At 41.5% G+C, this 21,107-nt stretch overlaps 1 protein-coding gene across 8 annotated transcripts in view; it reads left to right on the top strand.

Annotated features, from left to right (window-relative positions):
- epha7 (eph receptor A7) overlaps positions 1-21,107 on the top strand; it is a 407,810-nt gene that overhangs the window by 322,238 nt on the left and 64,465 nt on the right. For 2 of the 8 annotated variants that reach the window (XM_072499507.1, XM_072499503.1), the window contains exons 8-10: positions 11,676-11,784; positions 12,752-12,793; positions 14,130-14,185. In XM_072499507.1, coding sequence (XP_072355608.1) covers positions 11,676-11,784; positions 12,752-12,793; positions 14,130-14,185 — 207 coding nt within the window. Of the gene's footprint in view, positions 1-11,675; positions 11,830-12,751; positions 12,794-14,129; positions 14,186-21,107 lie in introns of all 8 variants that reach the window. The other 6 variants (XM_072499506.1, XM_072499502.1, XM_072499510.1 and 3 more) reach the window with 4 other exon arrangements.

Below are 21,107 nucleotides of genomic sequence, written 5' to 3'. Positions count from 1 at the left end.
GCCAGAGAATTCTGGCCCATACTGATTGTCTTGCATGATGTATACTGATTGGTGCTGCATCATACATTATGCAACGGCAGTCTTATTGTGGTTATATTGTGTGGTATAGACTGATATCACTTACGTTGGCTGTGCTTTATGACGCACATGTTATGGTGTGCGGCCTGTATTATATGACACACACTGACCTATTTTTCTGTAATCAGTGCATTATCACTTGATACATTGATCTTGGTCACATCATAATCACAAATATTTCAATATTATTATGGGCCAGGGTTTAGAGAACCCCAAAGTGTATCATGGAATTCACCTGACCCACAACTTTTAATAGATTGTGGTATGGGGAGCACACGGCCCACTCTACAGGTGTGGTACAGCAGAAATGGAAAAGTAATTTTTAAAGCAAAACAATGTTTATTCTATGAACTCAAGTTAACCTTTTTAAAACATACAGTGAACATCTTAGCAACCATCAATTCACATACAACCCGCAAAGAATACAACACTAAGTAATCCTTAATAACTTCCCAAACAACATCAAGAAGACAAAAGAAAAACCTTCTAACAGAAGCACATTAGGTTTACATTCACTACTGAGAACATTTATAATTCTGAATTCACCAAATGACCAAAAGATAGTCTTTTCATGGCAGAGAGATCAACAATACACCTGCTCTGTCTGACTTCAGCTCCAACACTGAAAACGAAACTAAAACACACCCTGCAGCAAACAGCCTAAAACAAAAGTAAAAAGCTGACAGACAGCCCAGCTCCACCCGCACTCTGACATCACTGATAAACACCATTTCATAAAGGTACATTTCTTATACACCCATTTCTTAAAGGTACTCTCACATGACACCTCCCCCCAAGAAAAACAAACAAACCATCAACTTCAAGATGGCTTCATTTTTCACCTTTTCACCATACTTCAAGAAATGCACACTGTAAATATACTTTTTTGTTTAAAAAAAAACAACACACGTAAACAGGTACAATAATATAGTCCATTTTTGTTCTTCCTCCAACTAAAATCCTTCTTGATCGACAGTCTCTTTGAACAAGAAGGTCTTTGCACGATCCATCCATTTCTCTACGCCTCGGCATTTCTCTTTAAAGTCAGATGCTTTAGATCAATCTGATCACAGAGTCCCTTGTAATTCTCCAACACAGGAGCATTGGTTATCACAGCTTTCAGGCAGTCAAATGCCTTTTGAAAGTCCGCTGACCCCTGAAATGTTTTACGCATCTTCAGCAAGTCTATCAGTGGTGCAACCACGCTACAAAGATTTTTCACAAATGTTCGATCAAATAACTCCATCAGATGTTTTAACAGTTCTTTCCATGTCTGGCTGAAAATTACCAGATCATCGATGTATACCGTACAATTGGGTAATCCTGAAACAACTTTGTTAGTTAACCGTTAAAATGTGGCTGGTGCGTTTTTCATGCCAAATGGCATAACTTTGAATTGGTATAGACTATCTGGAGTCACTAAAGCTGAAATTTCCTTCGCCCTTTCGGATAAAGGTACCTGCCAGTAACCTTTAAGTAAATCCAGTTTGGAAATAAAAGCTGATTGTCAAACTTTCTCAATGCAATCCTCCAAACAAGGGATAGGATAAGAGTCCGTTCTTGTAACTGCATTAACCTTTCAATAGTCCACACACAACCATTGGGTAACGTCTGGTTTAGGCACCATCACGATGGGTGAGCTCCATTGGCTGCAACCCACTTCAATTCTGCCACTTATAAGCATACTCTCAATCTCTTTGTTAACCTGTGCCAATTTTAAAGGGTTAAGCCTATATGGATGATGTTTGATTGGAACAGAATTACCCACATCTACATCATGTATAGACATTTTAGAACTTCCCAATTTATCTCCACAAACTTGCCCATGTGCTATCAATAACTCTTTCAGATCAGTTTGTTTTTCCTCTGGATGGTAACTCAACAATTTATCCCAATTTTTAAGAACATCCTCGTTTTCCAATTTAATTTGAGGTATGACAAATTCACAGTCATCTGGATTTGGTTCGTCACTTTGAGTTAGAATCATTAAAACCTCCTTTTTCTCTCCTTCCCTTTCAAAGTACCTTTTAAGCATATTCACATGACACACTCGGTGAGTCTTCCTTCTATCTGATGTTTTTACCACATAATTCACCTCACTTAATTTCCTTTCAATCTGATACGGTCCACAAAACCTAGCTTTTAAAGGCTCAACTACCACTGGTAACAACACTAAAACTTTATCCCCACTGGCAAAACTACGAACTTTGGATTTCTTGTTCGCTACCCGTTTCATCACATTTTGTGCAACTTTCAAATGTTGTCTAGCCAATTCACCAATTCATCATTCCCTAAAATTTGACACGTAATCCAATAATGTAACTTCTGATTTCTCACTCACCAATTTTTCCTGAATCAATTTAAGTGTTCCTCTTACCTCATGACCACAAATTATTCAAAAGGACTGAATTTGGTTGACTCATTAGGTGCATCCCTAATTGCAAACAGTCCGAATGGAATTCCTTTATCCCAATCCTCTGGATAATCTTGACAATAAGCTCTCAACATTGTCTTTAATGTCTGATGCCACCTTTCTAATGCTCTCTGCGATTCTGGATGGTACGCAGTTGATTTAAATTGTTTTATTCCTAAGCTATCCATAACTTCTTTGAATAACTTCGAGGTAAAATTTGATCCTTGATCCGATTGTATTTCTGTGGGTAGTCCATATCTAGTAAAGAATTTAAGTAATTCCTCCACAATCTTTTTAGCAGTCATATTACGTACTGGAATGGCCTCTGGAAACCTAGTAGACACATCCATTATCGTCAAAAGATATTGATTCCCACTTTTTGTTTTAGGAAGCGATCCTATGCAATCAATTAGGACCCTTGTCAAAGGTTCCTCAAATGCTGGAATGGGTATAAAGGGTGCTGGTTTTATCACTGCTTGAGGTTTCCCTATCACTTGACATGTGTGACATGATTGACAAAATGGAACTACATCTTTATGTAGTCCAGGACAATAAAAATGTTTCTGGATTTTAGCTTGAGTTTTCCTTATTCCCAAATGACCTCCCACTGGTACCTCATGTGCAACTTGCATAACCTCCTTTCTATACCCTACCGGCAATACTACTTGATGAACTTCTGCCCACTTTTCATCCGCCTGCATATGTAAAGGTCTCCATTTTCTCATCAAGACATCACTTTTACGGTAATAACACTCTGGTATACACTCAGATTCTTCTTCCGTGTATGCTTTCTGATACAACTGTTTTATTTCTACATCTTTCTGTTGTAACTCCGCCAATTTTCCTGAACTAAAAATATCCGCCTCATGCTCCACCTGTTCTTCTCCAAACATCTGATCAAAAATCGTTTCTGATAATTGCACTTCACCTTTATCTTCACTATCTGATTTCTCCTCTTGTCTTAACCTGTGACTTTGCCACCTTGTTGCTACACAATCCGGAAAAATCCCAGCATATTCGTCCTTCAACACTTCAGTTGTCTGATCTTCCACTGGCTTATCAACTACAGTAGGCATTACTCCCGCCTGCGATCCAGCTATATCATTACCCAAGATAAACTGTATTCCTGGACAAGATAGTTTCTCTATTACTCCTACTACCACTTCACCACTCTTCACTGAACTTTCCAACCTTACCATACATAATGGAATACTACTTCTCTCACCCTGAATTCCACATATTACCACCTTTATGGCAACATTCTTCCCAAACTACATAACTCCTCATCTCCTACCATTAAAGATTGACTAGCTCCCGTATCTCTTGAAATTGTGACTTCTTTACCTGCTCCTCCTGATACACATGAGTAAATTTTACTCACACAAGTAAATTCTTTAAAGAGATCTGGCACCTTCTTATCAATTACCTCTTGATCAGGCTGTACAATCTTTTGTACCTTCTTCACTTCACTTGGGCTTCCCTTTACCACTCTAACAAATCCCACTGTCTTATCCTGTTTTACCACATCAGCCTTCCCAGTGCTTTTCTTCAACCACCAACACTGTGACTTTACATGGCCTAGTTTATTACAGTGAAAACATTTGAAACTTTTCATGTCTCTTCTACCCTCCTGGATTTATTTTTTAATCTGAGGTACACTTTCCTTATTATCTCCCATAAGATCACCTTTACTTTTACCACTTGAGTATTTCTCATGTCCCCAGTTTCTATCCCTTACAGGCTGAAACTGATGTCGGAAACCAAGCTTTGATTTATGAATTGTTTCATAATCATCTGCCATTTCTGCTGCTAACCTTGCAGTTTTAACCCTCTGCACTTCCACATGAATTCTCACAACATCAGGAATTGAATTTTTAAACTCCTCCAAAAGCATAATTTCTCTGAGAGCTTCAGACGTTTGGCCTATTTTCAAAGCCCTTATCCACCTATCAAAATTACTCTGTTTGAGCCTTTCAAACTCCATGTATGTTTGACCAAATTTTTTCCTTAAATTTCAAAACCTTTGTCTGTAGGTTTCAGGCACTAGTTCATATGCAACTAAGATGAATTTTTTCACCTCCTTATACGTCTCATATACTTCCTCCAGTCGTGATGCAAACACTTCACTAGCCCTACCTAACTGCTTTGTTTGAATCAGTAATACCCACATGTCCTGTGGCCATTTCATTTGTTTAGCCACCTTCTCAAATTAAATGAAAAAGGCTTCCACCTCCTTCTCTTCAAACCTTGGCAATGCTTGGACAGATTTAAATAGATTCCCACCAATCCTTCTACTTTGATGCTCTTTCTCACTATCCTCATCACTATCATCCAACTGTACTTTTCCCTTTATGTCTGCCAATTTTAACTGACTGTCATGTTTCATGGCCATTTTCTGAAGTTCAAACTCGCTCGCTTTATCTTTTTCCCTGATCTGTATCTCCCTTTCTCTTTCTTTTTGTTCTGCTAGGGCTGTTCTTTCTTTTCTCCTTTCTTCTCTCTCCTTTTCTTTTTCCTCACTCTCTCTTTCTTTTTCCCCTCTTTCGTATTCAAGCTGCTTTAATTCTTTCTCATGTTCCATTTGTTTAAGTTGTGTAGCGGGATCCCCTTTTACCTCCACCCCCGTGGGCTTCTACCAGGCTTGGCACCGCGTCGTCAAAGCCCCACCACTGCCCGGGTGATCCTCTCTCTCACCGGTGGATTCGCTACCACCTGCGCCTGCTTTACCTTAGCAGCGCCCCCAAGAGAGAGAGGAAAGGAAAAGCTCTGCCCACCTGTACCTGGCAGCCTTTCCTGAGTGAGCGGGTTCGAATCGCCCAGGGATTTCCCTCAGTTCTCGACACCGGATTTATGGTAAGGAGTATTTTAATAGAGTGACTTGGCTAGAGCTCATTGGTGAGGGATTGAAGGAATTGAGACAGACTCCAATTCCAAAATCCAAACACATATATTTATTAATTGCCAAGATCAACCACCACCAAATACAGAAAACACACAATCATCTTATACTTTAATGACTATTACTATGGAAGGAATACTATCGCAGCACAACGTAAAACTTACATACACAATTTTAGCAATCTTTTAAAAAGACAAAATAAGAGCATGCACCCCCTTTCCCCAAAGCCTCAACCGCTATGCTAGTCCCGGGAGCTTCGCAAGCTGCTGCGGGATACTTACAATCCAAGGCTGATGTTGTAGGAGCAGAGAGTTCAGCACGAGCAGAAGATCCTAAGAGATCGAATGGCCGTTTGACCACCCTTTTTATAGTCCAAAATCCAGGTTTTTTCGCTCCAGTCCAGCTTCTTTTGTGTGAGCATGTCAGTTAGCATTTCAAAGTTCCCGCAGGTCCCGCCCCCTTCTCCTGATAGGTCCAGGTAGCCAGCTCCAGTCTCCCGGCAGTTTCCCTCCAGGGTAAACTGCTTCCTGCCCGCTCCATTGTCCTGGGAGATCGCAGTCTTCCACACCTCGTTAAGAAGATGGGATTTTTGAGTCTGCCATTCGCTCGAGATTGCTGCCATTATGACCTGATTATGCTGATGGGTTTTTCAGCTCCGATGGAGACAAGGTCATTATCATATGTAAGGAGTTCTTACCAACACATTGTTTCTTGACTGGGGGAGTTTCAGGGCTATTAGCATTCCCATTGGGCTCTTTGCTGATCCAATTAGTGCTGTCTGTCTACTGATGAGTTGTAAGTGCAGGGGGGGGGTTGCTGCAAACATTCCTTTCACACTCACAGACAGCCCTGCAAGCCAAGCTTGCTGGGAAAAATTTGGCCAAGAAAGGTGTCCATTTTACAGTTTGAGTTTAAAGTCCGGTTTCGCAGTTCAAGGGGACCAGGGGTTGCCCGAGATTCTTACAGTTGTAACTGAATTTTTGCCATTTCCAATGAGTCAAACTGTATCTCAGGCAACTTTAAATGCTTAGCCACCGCCATAATTACCTCACCTTTTCGCATTTTGCCAGGTAATGTTAACTGCAATGTTTTTGCCAAATCTAACAGTCTGCTTTTAGTCTCTGTCCGTTAGGTACTGCTTGTGACCGTCTCCACCCCAAAAAACTTCAGAGCCTCTGAAAGAGCCGTTGTCCACAACACACTCCCTACTTAAACTAGAATACACACCTGAAAAGCAATCACAATATGCTCACCCCTCACGGTCTTTAAATTCACTAAGCCAATCCAATAGATAGACTTTTATCCCCCTCCAGCCCCCAGTTTGTTTTGGACCAGGGATTGGAGAACTCCAAAGTGTATCATGGAGTTCACCTGACCCACAACGTTTCATATATTGTGGTATGGGGAGCACACGGCCCACTCTACAGACGTGGTACAGCAGAAATGGAAAAGTATTTTTTAAAGCAAAACAATGTTTATTCTATGAACTCAAGTTCACCTTTTTAAAACATACAGTGACCATCTTAGCAACCATCAATTCAAATACAACCCCCAAAGAATACAACACTAAGTAATCCTTAATAACCTCCCAAACAGCATCCAGAAGACAAAAGAAACACCTTCTAACAGAAGCACATTAGGTTTACATTCACTACTGAGATCATTTATAATTCTGAATTCACCAAATGATCAAGAGATAGTCTTTTCATGGCCGAGAGATCAACAATATACCTGCTCTGTCTGGCTTCAGCTCCAACACTGAAAACAAAACTAAAACACACACTGCAGCAAACAACCTAAAATGAAAGTAAAAAGCTGCCAGACAGCCCAGCTCCATCCACACTCTGACATCACTGATATACACCCATTTCTTAAAGTTACTCTCACATGACAATATGTGTCTGAGAACCACAAATAATAACTGTCAATCAAACAATAATGTATTTAACCTTTCCGCAACAGTTATTGTTAATAAAATGCCATCATAAATGAGGGATTTCAATGCTGTTTTCTCATTAGTATTTAAAACAACTAACCAACAATTGAACCAATGTGATATTCTCTTGGTACTCATTAACTTGCATTTATTTCACAAATGGAGTTACATTTTACTCTTGACAGGAATGGTTTCAGAGCAGTTTAAAAGTAGAACAACTATGTGTGCCTTAGAATTGATCCCTCTGAGTGCCTTACACCATTGAATGATATTATTTTATGCAAATTCCTTGGCTGGTTTTCTCATTCTATGCTTTTTTTCAGTACCCATTTTGAAATGGCAGGACTCTTTTGGTGATTGATTTGATGTTAATAACAATGTCACAACTGTCCAATGAGAACAAGAAAAGGAATGGTTAAACATTGTTTAATTAAGGTTTCAAAACAAATGTAATTGATCCCTAACGAAGCTAACATTTCCTACAGCACTATCTTTTTTCCTATGGGCACCCTTCATCTCCCACCAACATAAGTAGATTAACTCAGTAATTTTCTAAGCTTGCCTCAAGCTCAACCTTCACCTGTAGTGTTGGGGTCAACCCATTTGGGATTGACACTTTCTAGGAAGACTTTAAGATTTCATTGATGTCCTCTTTTTCTAGTATTTCATTGCACTTACACATGGGCATATTATTAGCTTTCCAATCAGCTTAGATTTTCTTAATTAGATAATATTGTTGTAATTGCTCTGCTTATGAGACATGCAGTACTTCATTACTCCCTGACACTCATTCTTCGCCTTGCAATCAAACTAAGCGAGGAACTGGAAATTTAAGCATTCAGTGTCGATGGCGAACAGTTAAAGGTAGTCAGTAATTATTATGTCTGTGACTGAAGCTTTAGGCCCTCGAGCTAGATTTCCGCAATTAAATGGTTAGCTGGCACCAGTTGGACTGATTCGTAGAAACATCCAAACTTGTCCACTGCAGGAATTATTTGGGAACTGCAGTTCGACCTAGTTTCAGTGGAGAAAATCACCGAGAGACCAAGTAGTCTCACTACTGCCACAATTATAAGCACATTCAAAAAAAGTGTGTATATTTTGTGAATATAGCTTTATTATCACTGTGTGACTGTGAAGGAAGATTTATTTTTCTGCAAGCCCTATGGAAATTGAATTATTGTCCTGCTTTCTAAATTGACTTCAGCAGTAAGTGAATTTGCCATTAAAAAATTCAGGCCGGGATTTTCACTCCTGTGTCAGAAGCGAGAGTCTCCCGACTCGTTTGGAAATTTTCTGGATGTTCTCATTTTCCTTCTATTCCAGGGGGTGGGTTTTGCCTGTCATACCCTCTCAACCCCTCACACTCCCCATGCACCATCCATGCCAAGACATGCCCCTCGACCGGCCCCAAGGCCCTTTATAGCCCCATGCCAACTAACCCAATATTCACCATGGCAGACTTCAGGGAATTTCTGTATCTATTGATAACTCTACTACTTAAGCAAAACACTGGTTGATAAAAAGTTACCACCTTTAAATTCCTTCAAGTACTTAATCACTGTATAAGCAGGCATTTACTTCAAGTCTGTAGTACCTCATGAAAACAAAGATTTCTATTCATAGACCCATATCAATGACTTTGTAACTACAAGAAGCTGTCAATGAAACTGTGAACTGACCGGAACCCCCACTGTGATAGTGATGGGTTGTGAAATCAGTCACGCTGCACCAATCTGAAAGTTAGTTCAACAGAGAGCGTGAAATAACAAGCACCTATTTTTCTTTTAAACTGCAAACATTTTTTAAATGTAAACATTTAGAGACCAGGAGTTTTAAACACCATAACAGCTTGATATTTTCAATGTGTTTACCCACTGTTGGAGCACATTTATGGCTACTTTTAGCAACTTCAAAAGATACCTTGGGCTTAATTCTCTGTCAGCGAGATCCTGTGCTTCACCGGCCGTGCAGTCATTTCCGCAGATTTCCCGGCAGTGTGGGGGTGCCCACAATGGGAAACCCCATTGGCCGGCTGCCAGGAAGGAGGATCCCGCTGCCGGTGGGGGTGCGGTGCACCCGAAAACAGAGAATCCTGCCTTTTATCTTTCCAAAAGGGTACCCTAATCTCCGAAGAACTCAGGTAAGTTTAGACCTTGCTCTGAAAAGTGCAAAGCCCACAAGTTGTGTTTTGGAAATCCCACCAACAAAAGTTGGATCTGTTTGAAGACAGCTGTAATTTTACATGTGCAGCTTTCTCTGAACCATGGATATGAAAACGACAACCATTCACCACCCTTCCTTCCTGCTGTCAAAAATGTTGGCTTTGCCAGTGGGATTACAAAAATCAACACCATTTTGACTAAACCAGAGACCTATCTTCATGCCAATGAATATTCAGGCCTCAACTGATGGTCCATCTAGGTCTAAATAAACAGATGCCTGCTGCATAGTTGTCAAAGCAGTACAGGTCTCCAAGTTTATGAGCACAGCACGTATTTTCCACATGTGAGCCACCTCCCCAGAATGGTGGTATTTCACCTCGGTCCATTTTCCTTGTTCTCCTTAATGTGATATTGTTCTGTGTCTAACAAAGACAATTCATATTTCATCCATGCAATTTCAGTCCATTCAGAAAATACATATTTAAAAGGGAAATTGAATTCCAGTGGATGGATTAATGTCTTGAATTATGTTGCTTGATGTTCCTGTTATATTCCTTGTCTTGTTTTCCAAGATAGCCAGATATGTAGTGTTGACAAAGAATATAAAACTAAGAAGTTTCAATCAAAACTAATTTATTTTACACTACTTGATTAGGTTAGCACACTTTACTGAGTAACAGATAAAACTAAGAAGTTCCAATCAAAACTAATTTATTTTACACTACTTGATTAGGTGAGCGCACTTTACAGATAATAAAATAATAGTACTGAATCTGTTATACAGTAATCAATAATCTCATAATTTATAAACAACCCTATAACTTAACCTCACACAATCCTTCTACAGTGAAATCTCCATCAACTTCTGCCAGCATGCCGAGAGATGCAGCCTTTTATATGATCACTCAGTTCTGATATACATGTAGTCTCTCTTGTTAACCCTTTCCTATACTTGTACTATACATATCATTACAGTTCCTTTCCATTTACTTATTCTGGGAATGTTTATTCACTGTTCTTGATCATTTGGCCAAAGTAGTCAGCACTTGATCTTTGATACTCTGGGGTTTTCCCTCTACACATTAAAGATAGAAGGCATAGTCCTAGCCATAGATCTTGTGTAAACTGCACTCTGTACATCAATTTATGTTGGTTAAATCTTCAATTACAATATTTACTCTTAGTTTGTGCTTCTGGCAGTCTGCAATGTGTGTTCTGACCATGGAATGAGAAACATAACAAATTGAATTGACAGTAATTAATTAAAGATAAGTGTGAGTAATTTAATAGAAGGAGTTTTGTTCCATCCTTTGCCTGTGGATGCTAAATTATTTATGATTTAAATGGGTCAATTTGACACCTCATTATTCACTGATAGTATCAGTTTTCTGCCTCTGTACATTCCTCTTAAGATATATTTGGCCATCCTCGTTTTAATTTGCAAATAAGAAATTTCTTGATTACATTAATAGCAAAATTCTCGCGATGTAACTGCAAGTCCATTAGTCCTTTCAGTAGTAATTAAACTGATCAGTTGAAATGCATGCTTATACATGAGAAGATTCAAGCAGGAGGTGGAGGATTCTTCAGATTTGTCAATAGACAGTGGCAGCATGGTGGCGCAGTGGTTAGCACTGCTGCCTCACGGCACTGAGGACCCGGGTTCGATCCTGGCCCCGGTCACTGTCCACGTGGAGTTTGCACATTCTCCCCGTATCTGTGTGTGGGTCTCACCCCCACAACCCAAAGATGCGCAGGATATGTGAATCGGCCAGGCTAAATTGTCCCTTAATTAGAGAAAAAAAAGGACTGGATACGCTAAATTTTTTTTTTTTAAAGATTGACTAATAGATTATGAATTTATTTGCAAACAGGAAGTCATTGTTTTCTTCATCAAACAATTCAATAGCATTGCAGGTTTAAGCATCGATGCAGTAAATTGTAAGAAATCAGATGCACACCAAAAGGGCAAATACATCACCATGAACAGACGACAGATTGGCCAACTAGAAAGTACAGAAGCTGCTCTCTTGTCCAAGAAAAGCTTTATTGATTACACTGAGTTTTGTTAATTTCTTTTGAGCTTTTGTTCATCTGGAGATTTATTTTATTCCCAATATTTTGCGACTTATCATGCTGTGATCTCAGCCACCCTGATTTGAAATTTTCCTGTTCACTTCCTAGCTACAGCTGCTTCCACTGAACAGAACCCAGTCATCATCATTGCTGTGGTCGCCGTGGCAGGGACCATCATTCTGGTCTTCATGGTGTTTGGCTTCATTATTGGACGAAGGTATGGAACTAAGGAACATGCAGACGTGGGGCACACGATCGAGGGGTACGTGATCGTGGTGTGTACAATTACAGTGCATCCTATTGTGGGAGGAGGATGATTGCAATTTTATAATTGCTGGGCAGATGACGACAGCCCACTCTAAAGGCCTTAAGCTTTTTCTGATCATGCTATGATAGGAGAAAGTCGAGTCAGCTAACTAGAATAATGGAGAGTCGGGGCAAAGAGAGATGGTCATAGCCTTCAGTTGGTTATAAATGTAAAATTTAAACCATCAACTAACCCAATATGCATTTTTAATTCATTCCATGGCTTTTTGTTGATTACGATATGTAATAATTTCCTCCAGTGTCTTCCCTGCAATTCACTTTCTTGGCATGGCTCTCTCTCAGAATACAACTCAAGTCTGTTATAAGACAGAAGTTTCATTTCTTCCAATGGTTCCTTCTCTCATATCTGTACAGTTACCATAAGTGTACCTCAGGACTCCATTCTTGACTGCCTCCTCCTCATTATTATTGCCATTGAAATGTTATTCTTTGATGACATCAACTGCAGACTCAATTTCCACAAGTAATCTGACAGCATTCAGCTCTACTTCAGAGGTACTTCATTGGCTTTAAAATACTTTGGGATGTCCTGGGGTCATGAAAAGCACTATATAAATGCAAGTTTTTCTTTTTTTTTATGACCTCTTTGCTTCCAGCATTGACACAATAGGCTAGAAATATTATCTGGAAGAGTTGAAGTTTTCCTCAGCTCAATTTTGATGCAGTAGAACCCACTCTCCTCAGCTCCCACCAACACTACCTGCCACTGGCCTCAGCTCCAACCTCCTGTCTTGGCACTCTTCTGCTTTCTTTAAATTGCCTCCTAAAAACCTTTCTGTTCCACCATGCTTTTGGCCCTAAACTACTGTTTCCCTTTTTCTCCTGCTTGATGTTCATCTTTCTTCCACCGTGTGAAGCATTCTGAGATGTTTTCCTTACGTGAGGAGAGCGATAGAAATGTAAGTTGTTATTGTACTTTTCTTTTCTTGTTTATGGTAATTGTCTTGCACTGTACCTTTGCAGGAGGGAGACTGTTAATAATGCAGAAAAATGACTGGATGGTAGAAAGGCAGAGGCAAAGAGTAGGGATGTTGTATGTCAGAAATACTGCCTTTGAAAAATACCATCTGCTTTTTCTAATATGCCACTATTTACCCTACGGGCGCACTGGGTAGATGTAGCATTTTATTAGGCTGGAAATTATGCATTACTGTAAGAACTCCTAACATTTCTAACCTTTGCATTATTGACTCCATTAAGATAAACAGAGTGAGGATTTAGACATTAATGCCGAACTATTCGCACTTACCACATATGCAAATGATATTGCGCAGTGTTATTACTAGTTCATAAAGTGATATATTTAACCTACAAACTTGCAAAATTCAAGATTTGTTTATTGGCAAGTTTAGATTATTTTTTTCTGTGATTTTGTGACTTGAGCCCAGGTGTCCCAGGTTTGTTCCTTTGCCTGCTTCACCCTATTGTACAGTATAATTCTATGCGATAACATTTAATGAAGCAACACAAACTTACTTTTATAAATCAGAAAGTTTAAATCTTGCCATAGTCTTTACATGACCACCCCATATAGTAATAATATCCCAACTATAGTGCACAGTACAACCACAGAACTCTCTCACTACACAACAACGTACAATGCAGGCAGAAAATATCCTTACTCTACAATGGCTCAGATCATGGTACAAGTATCAGATTGTACAGTATTACATAACAGTCTGCAATACAGAACAATACACAAAATATCTGACAATATTGCACAGGTGAAGTTAATCTTTATCAGAGCATAAAATGGACGGTAGCAAAACAAATGTGCCTGAATTTCTTTTTTATTGACTTCAATATAGAGACAAATTGGGCAAAGTATACAATAGACAGTTGGTCTGTTACCAACAATTTGCATTCCCGCCTAAGTTGAATTTCACCCCAGATTATCCATACTACATATGCAGTACAAAATATCAATATTTTACAATAGAGTACACGCAGGCATGGAATATTTAGTCACCTGTACAAAATATGCATGAAGATGAACAAAAACAATGGTGTAATATAGACTTGCGCATTAATAAACATTATTAAGGACAGAGATGCCATGTCCAAGAACGATTGAATAATTAGTGCACACTGGATGCTGGAGCCGAGAATCTTATGCAGATCAGTAACTTGATCTATCAGTCCTGCAGCAAGTTCAGGCCTCTATGTTCAGCAGCTAAAGGTGATGTATATCAAAGATATATTAACATTAATGAATTGTCTCATTTTCTTATTCAGACACTGTGGCTACAGCAAAGCTGAGCAGGAAGGGGATGAAGAGCTCTATTTTCACTGTAAGTATGCTAACTAACCCTTCAACTCTCAGAAGCATCTGGGCCAACTTTTTTTCCAAATGTTTTTCATTCTCTGCAGCTCTTGCTTGCAGAATTATGTTTTGTCCTTCCTTTCTTCCACTTTAAACTTTGCCACGGCTAAAAATGGCAGTCGCATAATCCAGAAACAAGACTCCTCATGAGTTATGTGCTATGCTTCTTGCTTTGTTTTTATTGTTTATCCTGCATCATTCCCCCAAAGTCCAAGCCGAAGAAACTATTAAATTGAAATTGCTGCAGTCAGTTTAAAAGGTATGCAAAATGTAGACATGCAGCCATAAAGAATGCCATAATTAATGGTTTTATTTTATGTACAAATTTTTAACAGCTTGTGCTGAGTAGCTGATTACTTTCAATATGTTGGCAGCACTACTGCCAAACATTTCAAATTATGTAGTTCCAGAAATCTGTACAGACAGGAAATGCTAGAAAGCAGGACATCCAGCAGCACTTCGAAGAAAAAAAGTTGACATTCCATGTACAGATCCTCCATTGGAACTGGTGAAATGTCTACACCAAGACCTTAACCTGCTTGTTTCCTTAAACAGATGCTGAAGGACCTGCTGAGTATTTTCAACATTTCTGTTTTTACTTCAGATTCCAAGCATTTACAAATTGTTCCTTTCATTTATATTGTATAAAATCTGCGGAGGAGAATTTCAATAGGTGTCAACAGTTTCTCTGCTGCTGTTACCTCCAAATATTGTGTGCCAATCTGCTGCAGCCATCCAATGCTGAAACAGCATTGGATGCCTTGATGGTCCAGGTGAATTTTAGTCATCCAGGGCCTGCTTGAAATAGCTGTTATGTTATTCATAGAATCTTTAGAGTAGAGACGGAGGCCATTTGGCCCATCGATTCTGCACTGACCCTCTGAAAGAGCACCCTATCTAGGCCCGTTCCCCCACCCTATCTCCTTAATCCCACCTATCATTCACACCTTTGGACACTAAGGGGCAATTTAATGTGGCTAATCCACCTAACCTGTACATCTTTGGACTATGGGAGGAAACCAGAGCACCCGGAGGAAACCCACGCAGACATGGAGAGAATATGCAAACTCCACACTGACAGTCACCCAGGATCAAACCAGGATCCCTGACGCTGTGAAGTAGCCTGCTATCCACCGTGCCACCCACTTAAATGTTACTTAAATATGTAAATCGAAGCTCTGGGCTGGATGGAGGGTCCCCAAAGCAACTCAGTGCTAATTCCTCCTTTAATGTTCCACCTGGTTATATCAGGCATTGAGGGGTCTAACCACCACTTAAAGAGCGCAGGAAATTTTCAGGAGTTGATTTCATGAATCCAGGAGAAGAAAGAATGTTCTTCATCATCCCAAAAATTTTCCAGCATATTACCAGATGTTTAAAAGCAACATGCTATCCTTCATTGCTGTTAGGATGGGAGTTCCAAAATTTTGATCCAGCAACAGTGAAGAAATGGCAATATATTTCCAAGCCAGGATGGTGAGTGGCTTGATGGGGAAATTGCAGGTGGTGGTGTTCCCATGTGTCTGCTGCTCTTGTCCATCTATATGGAAGTGTTTGTGGGCTGGAAGGATGGAGGAAGGAAATATTTATGGAAGGAGTGCCAATCAAACAGGCTACTTTGACCGGATGGTGTCAAGCTTCTTGAGTGTTGTCGGAGCTGCACTCATCCAGGTAAGTGAAGAGTATCCCATTACGCACCTGACTTGTGCCTTGTATATATGTGGGCAGGTTTTGGGGAGTCAGGAGGTGAGTTACTCGCCACAGCTTTTGACCTGCTCTGATAGCAACAGTAATTATTTGACTAGTCCAGTTCAGTTTCTGGTCAATGGTAACCGCCAGGATGTTGATAATGCGGGATTCAGCAATGGTGATGCCATTGGTGTCGTGGGGTCATAATTAGATTCTCTCTTGTTGGAGATGGTCATTGCCTGGCACTTCTGTGGTGTGAATTTTATTTGCTACTTGCCAGCCCAAGCCTGGGTATTGTCCAGATCTTGTAGCATTTGGGTAAGGGCTGCTTCAGTATCTGAGGATTCGTGAATGATGCTGAACATTGCACAATCATCGGTGAACATGCGCACTTCTGACCTTATGATGGAAGGAACGTCTTGGATGAAGCAGCTGAAGTTGGTTGGGCCCAGGGCACCACACCTAGGAACCCCTACATTGATCCTGGAGCTGAGATAATTAACCTTCAGCATGCAAATTATGTTTCCAATTAGTGGAGAGTTTTCCCCCTGATTCCCATTGAGTTTTCAATGCTGCATTCCCATTTTAGCTATGAGGAGAGGTTGAATAAACTTGGTTTGTTCTCACTGGAACGAAGGAGGTTGAGGGGCGACCTGATAGAGGTCTACAAAATTATGAGGGGCATCGACAGAGTGGATAGTCAGAGACTTTTTCCCAGGGTAGAGGGGTCAATTACTAGGGGGCATAGGTTTAAGGTGCGAGGGGAAGATTTAGAGGAGTTGTACGAGGTAGGATTTTTACACAGAGGGTAGTAGGTGCCAGGAACCCACTGCCGGAGGACGTGGTGGAAGCAGGGACGATAGTGACATTTAAGGGACATCTTGACAAATACATAAATAGGATGGGAATAGAGGGATGCGGTTCACAGAAGTGTAGAAGATTTTAGTTTAGACGGGCAGCATGGTCGGCACAGGCTTGGAGGGCCGAAGGGCCTGTTCCTGTGCTGTACTTTTCTTTGTTCTTTGAGTCCAGTTTTTGCGAGGGTTCCTTGATGCTACACTCAGTCAAATGCTGCTTTGATGTCAAGGACAGTCACTCTCACCTCACATCTGGCGTTCAAATCTTTGTCCATGTTTGAACCCAAGCTGTAATGAAGTCATTGAGCCCTGGCAGAACCCAAACTGTATGTCAGTGAGCAGGTTATGCTGAGCATGGGTACCTTGATGGCACTGTCTTTGATCCCTTCCATCACTTTACTGACAATCAAGAGTAGACTGATAGGGTGGTGATTCGCCGGGTTGGATTTGTCCTGTTTTTTCTGTACAGGGCATGCCTGGACAACTTTCCACATTGCCGGGTAGATATCAGTGTTGTAGCTATACTAGAAAAACTTGACTAGGGGTGCAGCATTACGTTCTCCAGTATAGGTCTTCAGGACACTAATATTGTCAGGGCCCATAGCCTTTGCAGTATTCAGTGCCTTCAGCAATTCCTTGATATCGTGTGGTGTGAATCACATTGCCTGAATACTGGCATCTGTGAAGCTGGGGAACTCTGAAGGAGACCAAGGTGGACATCCATTTGGCACCTCTGGCTGAAGATTATTGGAAATGAAGATGGGATATTTGTGGAGCCTCCTCCTCCAGTGAGTTGCTTAATTGTCCACTATTAATCATGGCTGAATGGACTCTAGCATGTGGCCAAAACTCTGGTACCTGGGCATGAGATGGCAGAGTCTCCAGTCAGAACAGCAAGAAGAGTCAATTCCCGCATCAGCCTCCCCGAACAGGCGCCGCCGGAATGTGGCGACTCGGGTTTTTTCACAGAACTTCATTTGAAGCCTACTTGTGACAATAAGCGATTTTCATTTCATTTTCAAGAAGGAAATTGAGATATGACCTTAAGTGAAGGTTCTATCGGAACAAGTATAGCTTCCTCAAAAAGTCTGGAAGGCAGTATTGGCCGAGCTTAGATTATTTCGGGAATTGTTCAGGGAAGTTTGTGCCATGTTGGAAGCTTCACAACTCAAACAACAGGTGCCGAAGCCCTGCCATTTGCGGTGAAAGTTACCATGGCCCTCATCTTTAATGTAGCCGGGTCCTTCCAGGGCTCAGCTGCAGACTTCTGCAGTAAGGATCCCAATGCCGAGCACTGGGGAATACCACTTGAAATAACTTTACATTCGCAAGGGCATCCATTGACCATTACCTTTTTCCTGTTACTGAGCAAACTTTTTATCCAGTTTGCCACATTACCCTGTATCCCATGGGTTTTACTTTTTTGATCAATCTGCCATGTGGGACCTTGTCAAACACCTTGCTAAAATCCATGCACAAACATCCACTGCACGACCTTCATCAACCCTTCTCGTCACTTCCCCAAAGAATTCAATCAAATTTGTGAGGCAAGACCTTCCTTTAACAATTCCATGCTGACCATTTCAGACTAGTCTCCCCCTTTCTATGTGACAGTCAAGCCTACCTCTCAGGATTGAGTCTACTAATATGCCCACCACTGATGTAAGATTAACTGGCCTATAATTGTTTGGCATTTCCTTTGATCCCTTCTTGAACAATGGGACCACGTTTGCATTTCTCCAGTCCTCCGGTACCTCCCTGTATATAGTGAGGACTACAAAATCATTCTCCGAGCATCTGCCACCTCCTCCCTGACCTCCTTCAGGAGCCTCGGAAACAATCCATCTGTACCTGGTGACTTATCAGCTTTCAAGTACTCTTTGAGTACTCTCTCTTTATGATCATCCATCCAATATCTCAGTGTTCCTCCTGGACTAATATATCTGCACCATAGGCTGGATTCTCCCAAAATAGGATTATGTCCCAACGCCAACATAAAAACAGTGGAGTTTTACTCCAGAAATTCCAAGAAACAAGCACAGCTGATTCAATGCCCTGCAGGGGGCTAGCAGAGACTCGGGGTAAATCTCGCAGCTTTAGCTGTGGATACAGGCCCCCGCACTTCCGGTTTGGAGTCCGCCCATGTGCACAGCGGGGGTCTCCAGTGGTTGCGCTCCATGGTGGACTCGGACCGCGGAGCCACACGCAGAAAGGAGACCCCCCTCCAGATCGACCACGCACCCGAGCATCAAACCGCGTGGATCTAACACGCGCCACCTATAAGGCCCCCCCGCCCCGGTGTCCGATCCCCCACCCACGACCAGGGCGGCTGCAGACTGAGCCAGCAGCCATCACACCAGCATCCCGACTGGCAATAGGTGGTTAGTTTCACACCATCGGGTACTCGGCCGGTCGGGAGCGGAGATTTGCTGGGCGGCCTCTGTCAATGGGCCCACAGCTGCATACTCCGTGGTCATGCCGATTTTCAGGTCCCGGAGAATCGCCGAACCAGCGCCGGGCCCGATTAGGGCAAATGTGCAAACTCCACATGATCAGTGACCCGGGGCCGGGATCGAACCTGGGTCCTCAGCACTGTGAGGTAGCAGTGCTAACCACTGCTCCACCGTGCCGCATCAAAACCAACTGAATCTCCATCACTATCCCCAAAATGGGCGCCAGTTGTCACTTCACCCTCTTGCCCTTCTTTGTTCCCCATGACTGGGTTTAGAATTGCATCTCTTTTCATTGGATTTGTCACTAATTGGTATTAAAAGAAGAAATCCTGGCCACTGCATGTATTTTTCTCCCCCTATTTCCCTTATATTGTTTGAATCCCAATTGATAATGGGATAGTTAAATATCCCTACTATTATTGCCCTCTTGTTCTTACATGCAGAAACCTGTCTACATATTTGGTCTTTCAGCTCAATTTCTTTATTTGGGGGTCTGTAGTACACTCCCAGTAGTGTGAATGCCCCTTTTTCATTTCTGAGCTCAATCCATAAAGCCTCGTTACTTGACCCGTTTAGTATATCATCCCTTCTCACAACTGAAATTGATTCTTTAACCATTAGTGCTACTCTCCCTCCTTTTTTATTTCTCATTCTATTGGGTCCGAAGACACTATAACCAGGGATATTGAGCTAAAGGGGTTTTGCCCCTCCTTTAGCCAGGTTTCCATTACAGCAATGACATCCTGCTGCCATGTGTCTACCTGTGCCCTTAACTCATCTACCTTTTTTGTAACACTCTTTGCATTGAACTACAAACAATTTAACCCAACCATTTTTCCTTGCTGGACACTTTTTAAACTTTGCTTCTCCTTTAATTCCAAGCTTATCACTACATCTTCTACATCACTAGCTAATGTTCTACCTCCATTTTACTGATATGAATCTGATCTATCTGATCCTATTCCTGTGGTACCGATGTGTACCACAACCACTGGCAGTTCACTTTCCCTCCGCAGAATGCCTTGCAGCTGCTCCATAACATCCCGAACCTAGAACCAGGGAGGCAACAGACCATCCTTGATTAACATTTGCAGCCACAGAAGCATCTTTCTGTCTGTGCCCCTAACTATTGAATCCCATATCACTATAGCCCTGCCACTCATTTTCCTCCCACCCATATGAGCCGTAGAGCTATCCACGGTGCTGTGAACATAGCTGCTGCCGCTTTAAATTTCAGGAGTTTAAATTAAGCTAGTATTGTGCAGTGTAGGTTAACAAGGGCTGCCCCACCCACTCACATAACTGGTTGGCAGTTAAGTGTCAGTCACTTTAATCTACTTTGATCTAAAAGCAGGTGGGGGAGGGGAGTCAATTCAGGACAGTTTAAAAAGAGCCACTTGTAAACTCACTCCCAGTGAGTTCTCCCAGTGAGACAGAGAAGACAGCCAGGAGTGAGACAGCAAAGAGTGAGTTTGGGAATTTGAATCGAGGTGGGAATTCAAAGCTGGGTGGGGAGGAAGTGCATTTTGTGACTGGTAAGTAGTGTTTCTGTTTCTTTTTCTTTTCATTGGTATATATATATTTTTTTTTCTTCATTGTTTATTTATTTATTTAAATTTTTTGGGGGGAAATTGAAATTGTTGATGCTAACCAAAGGTTTAAGACATGGCAGGAGATCTCAGACCCGTGTCATGCTCCTCGTGTGCGATGTGGGAGCTCAGGGACACGTCCACTGTCCCTGGCTCCTTCACGTGCAAGAAGTGTGTCCAGTTGCAGCTCCTGTTAGACCGCTTGACGGCTCTGGAGCTGCGGATGGACTCACTTTGGAGCGTCCGCGATGCTGAGGACGTCGTGGATAGCACGTTTAGCGAGTTGGTCACACCGCAGGTGA

The sequence above is a fragment of the Scyliorhinus torazame genome, chromosome 4 (genome assembly GCF_047496885.1).
Source record: "Scyliorhinus torazame isolate Kashiwa2021f chromosome 4, sScyTor2.1, whole genome shotgun sequence".
In the NCBI taxonomy this organism is placed as follows: domain Eukaryota; kingdom Metazoa; phylum Chordata; class Chondrichthyes; order Carcharhiniformes; family Scyliorhinidae; genus Scyliorhinus; species Scyliorhinus torazame.
This window is presented reverse-complemented; position numbering and strand designations above follow the sequence as displayed.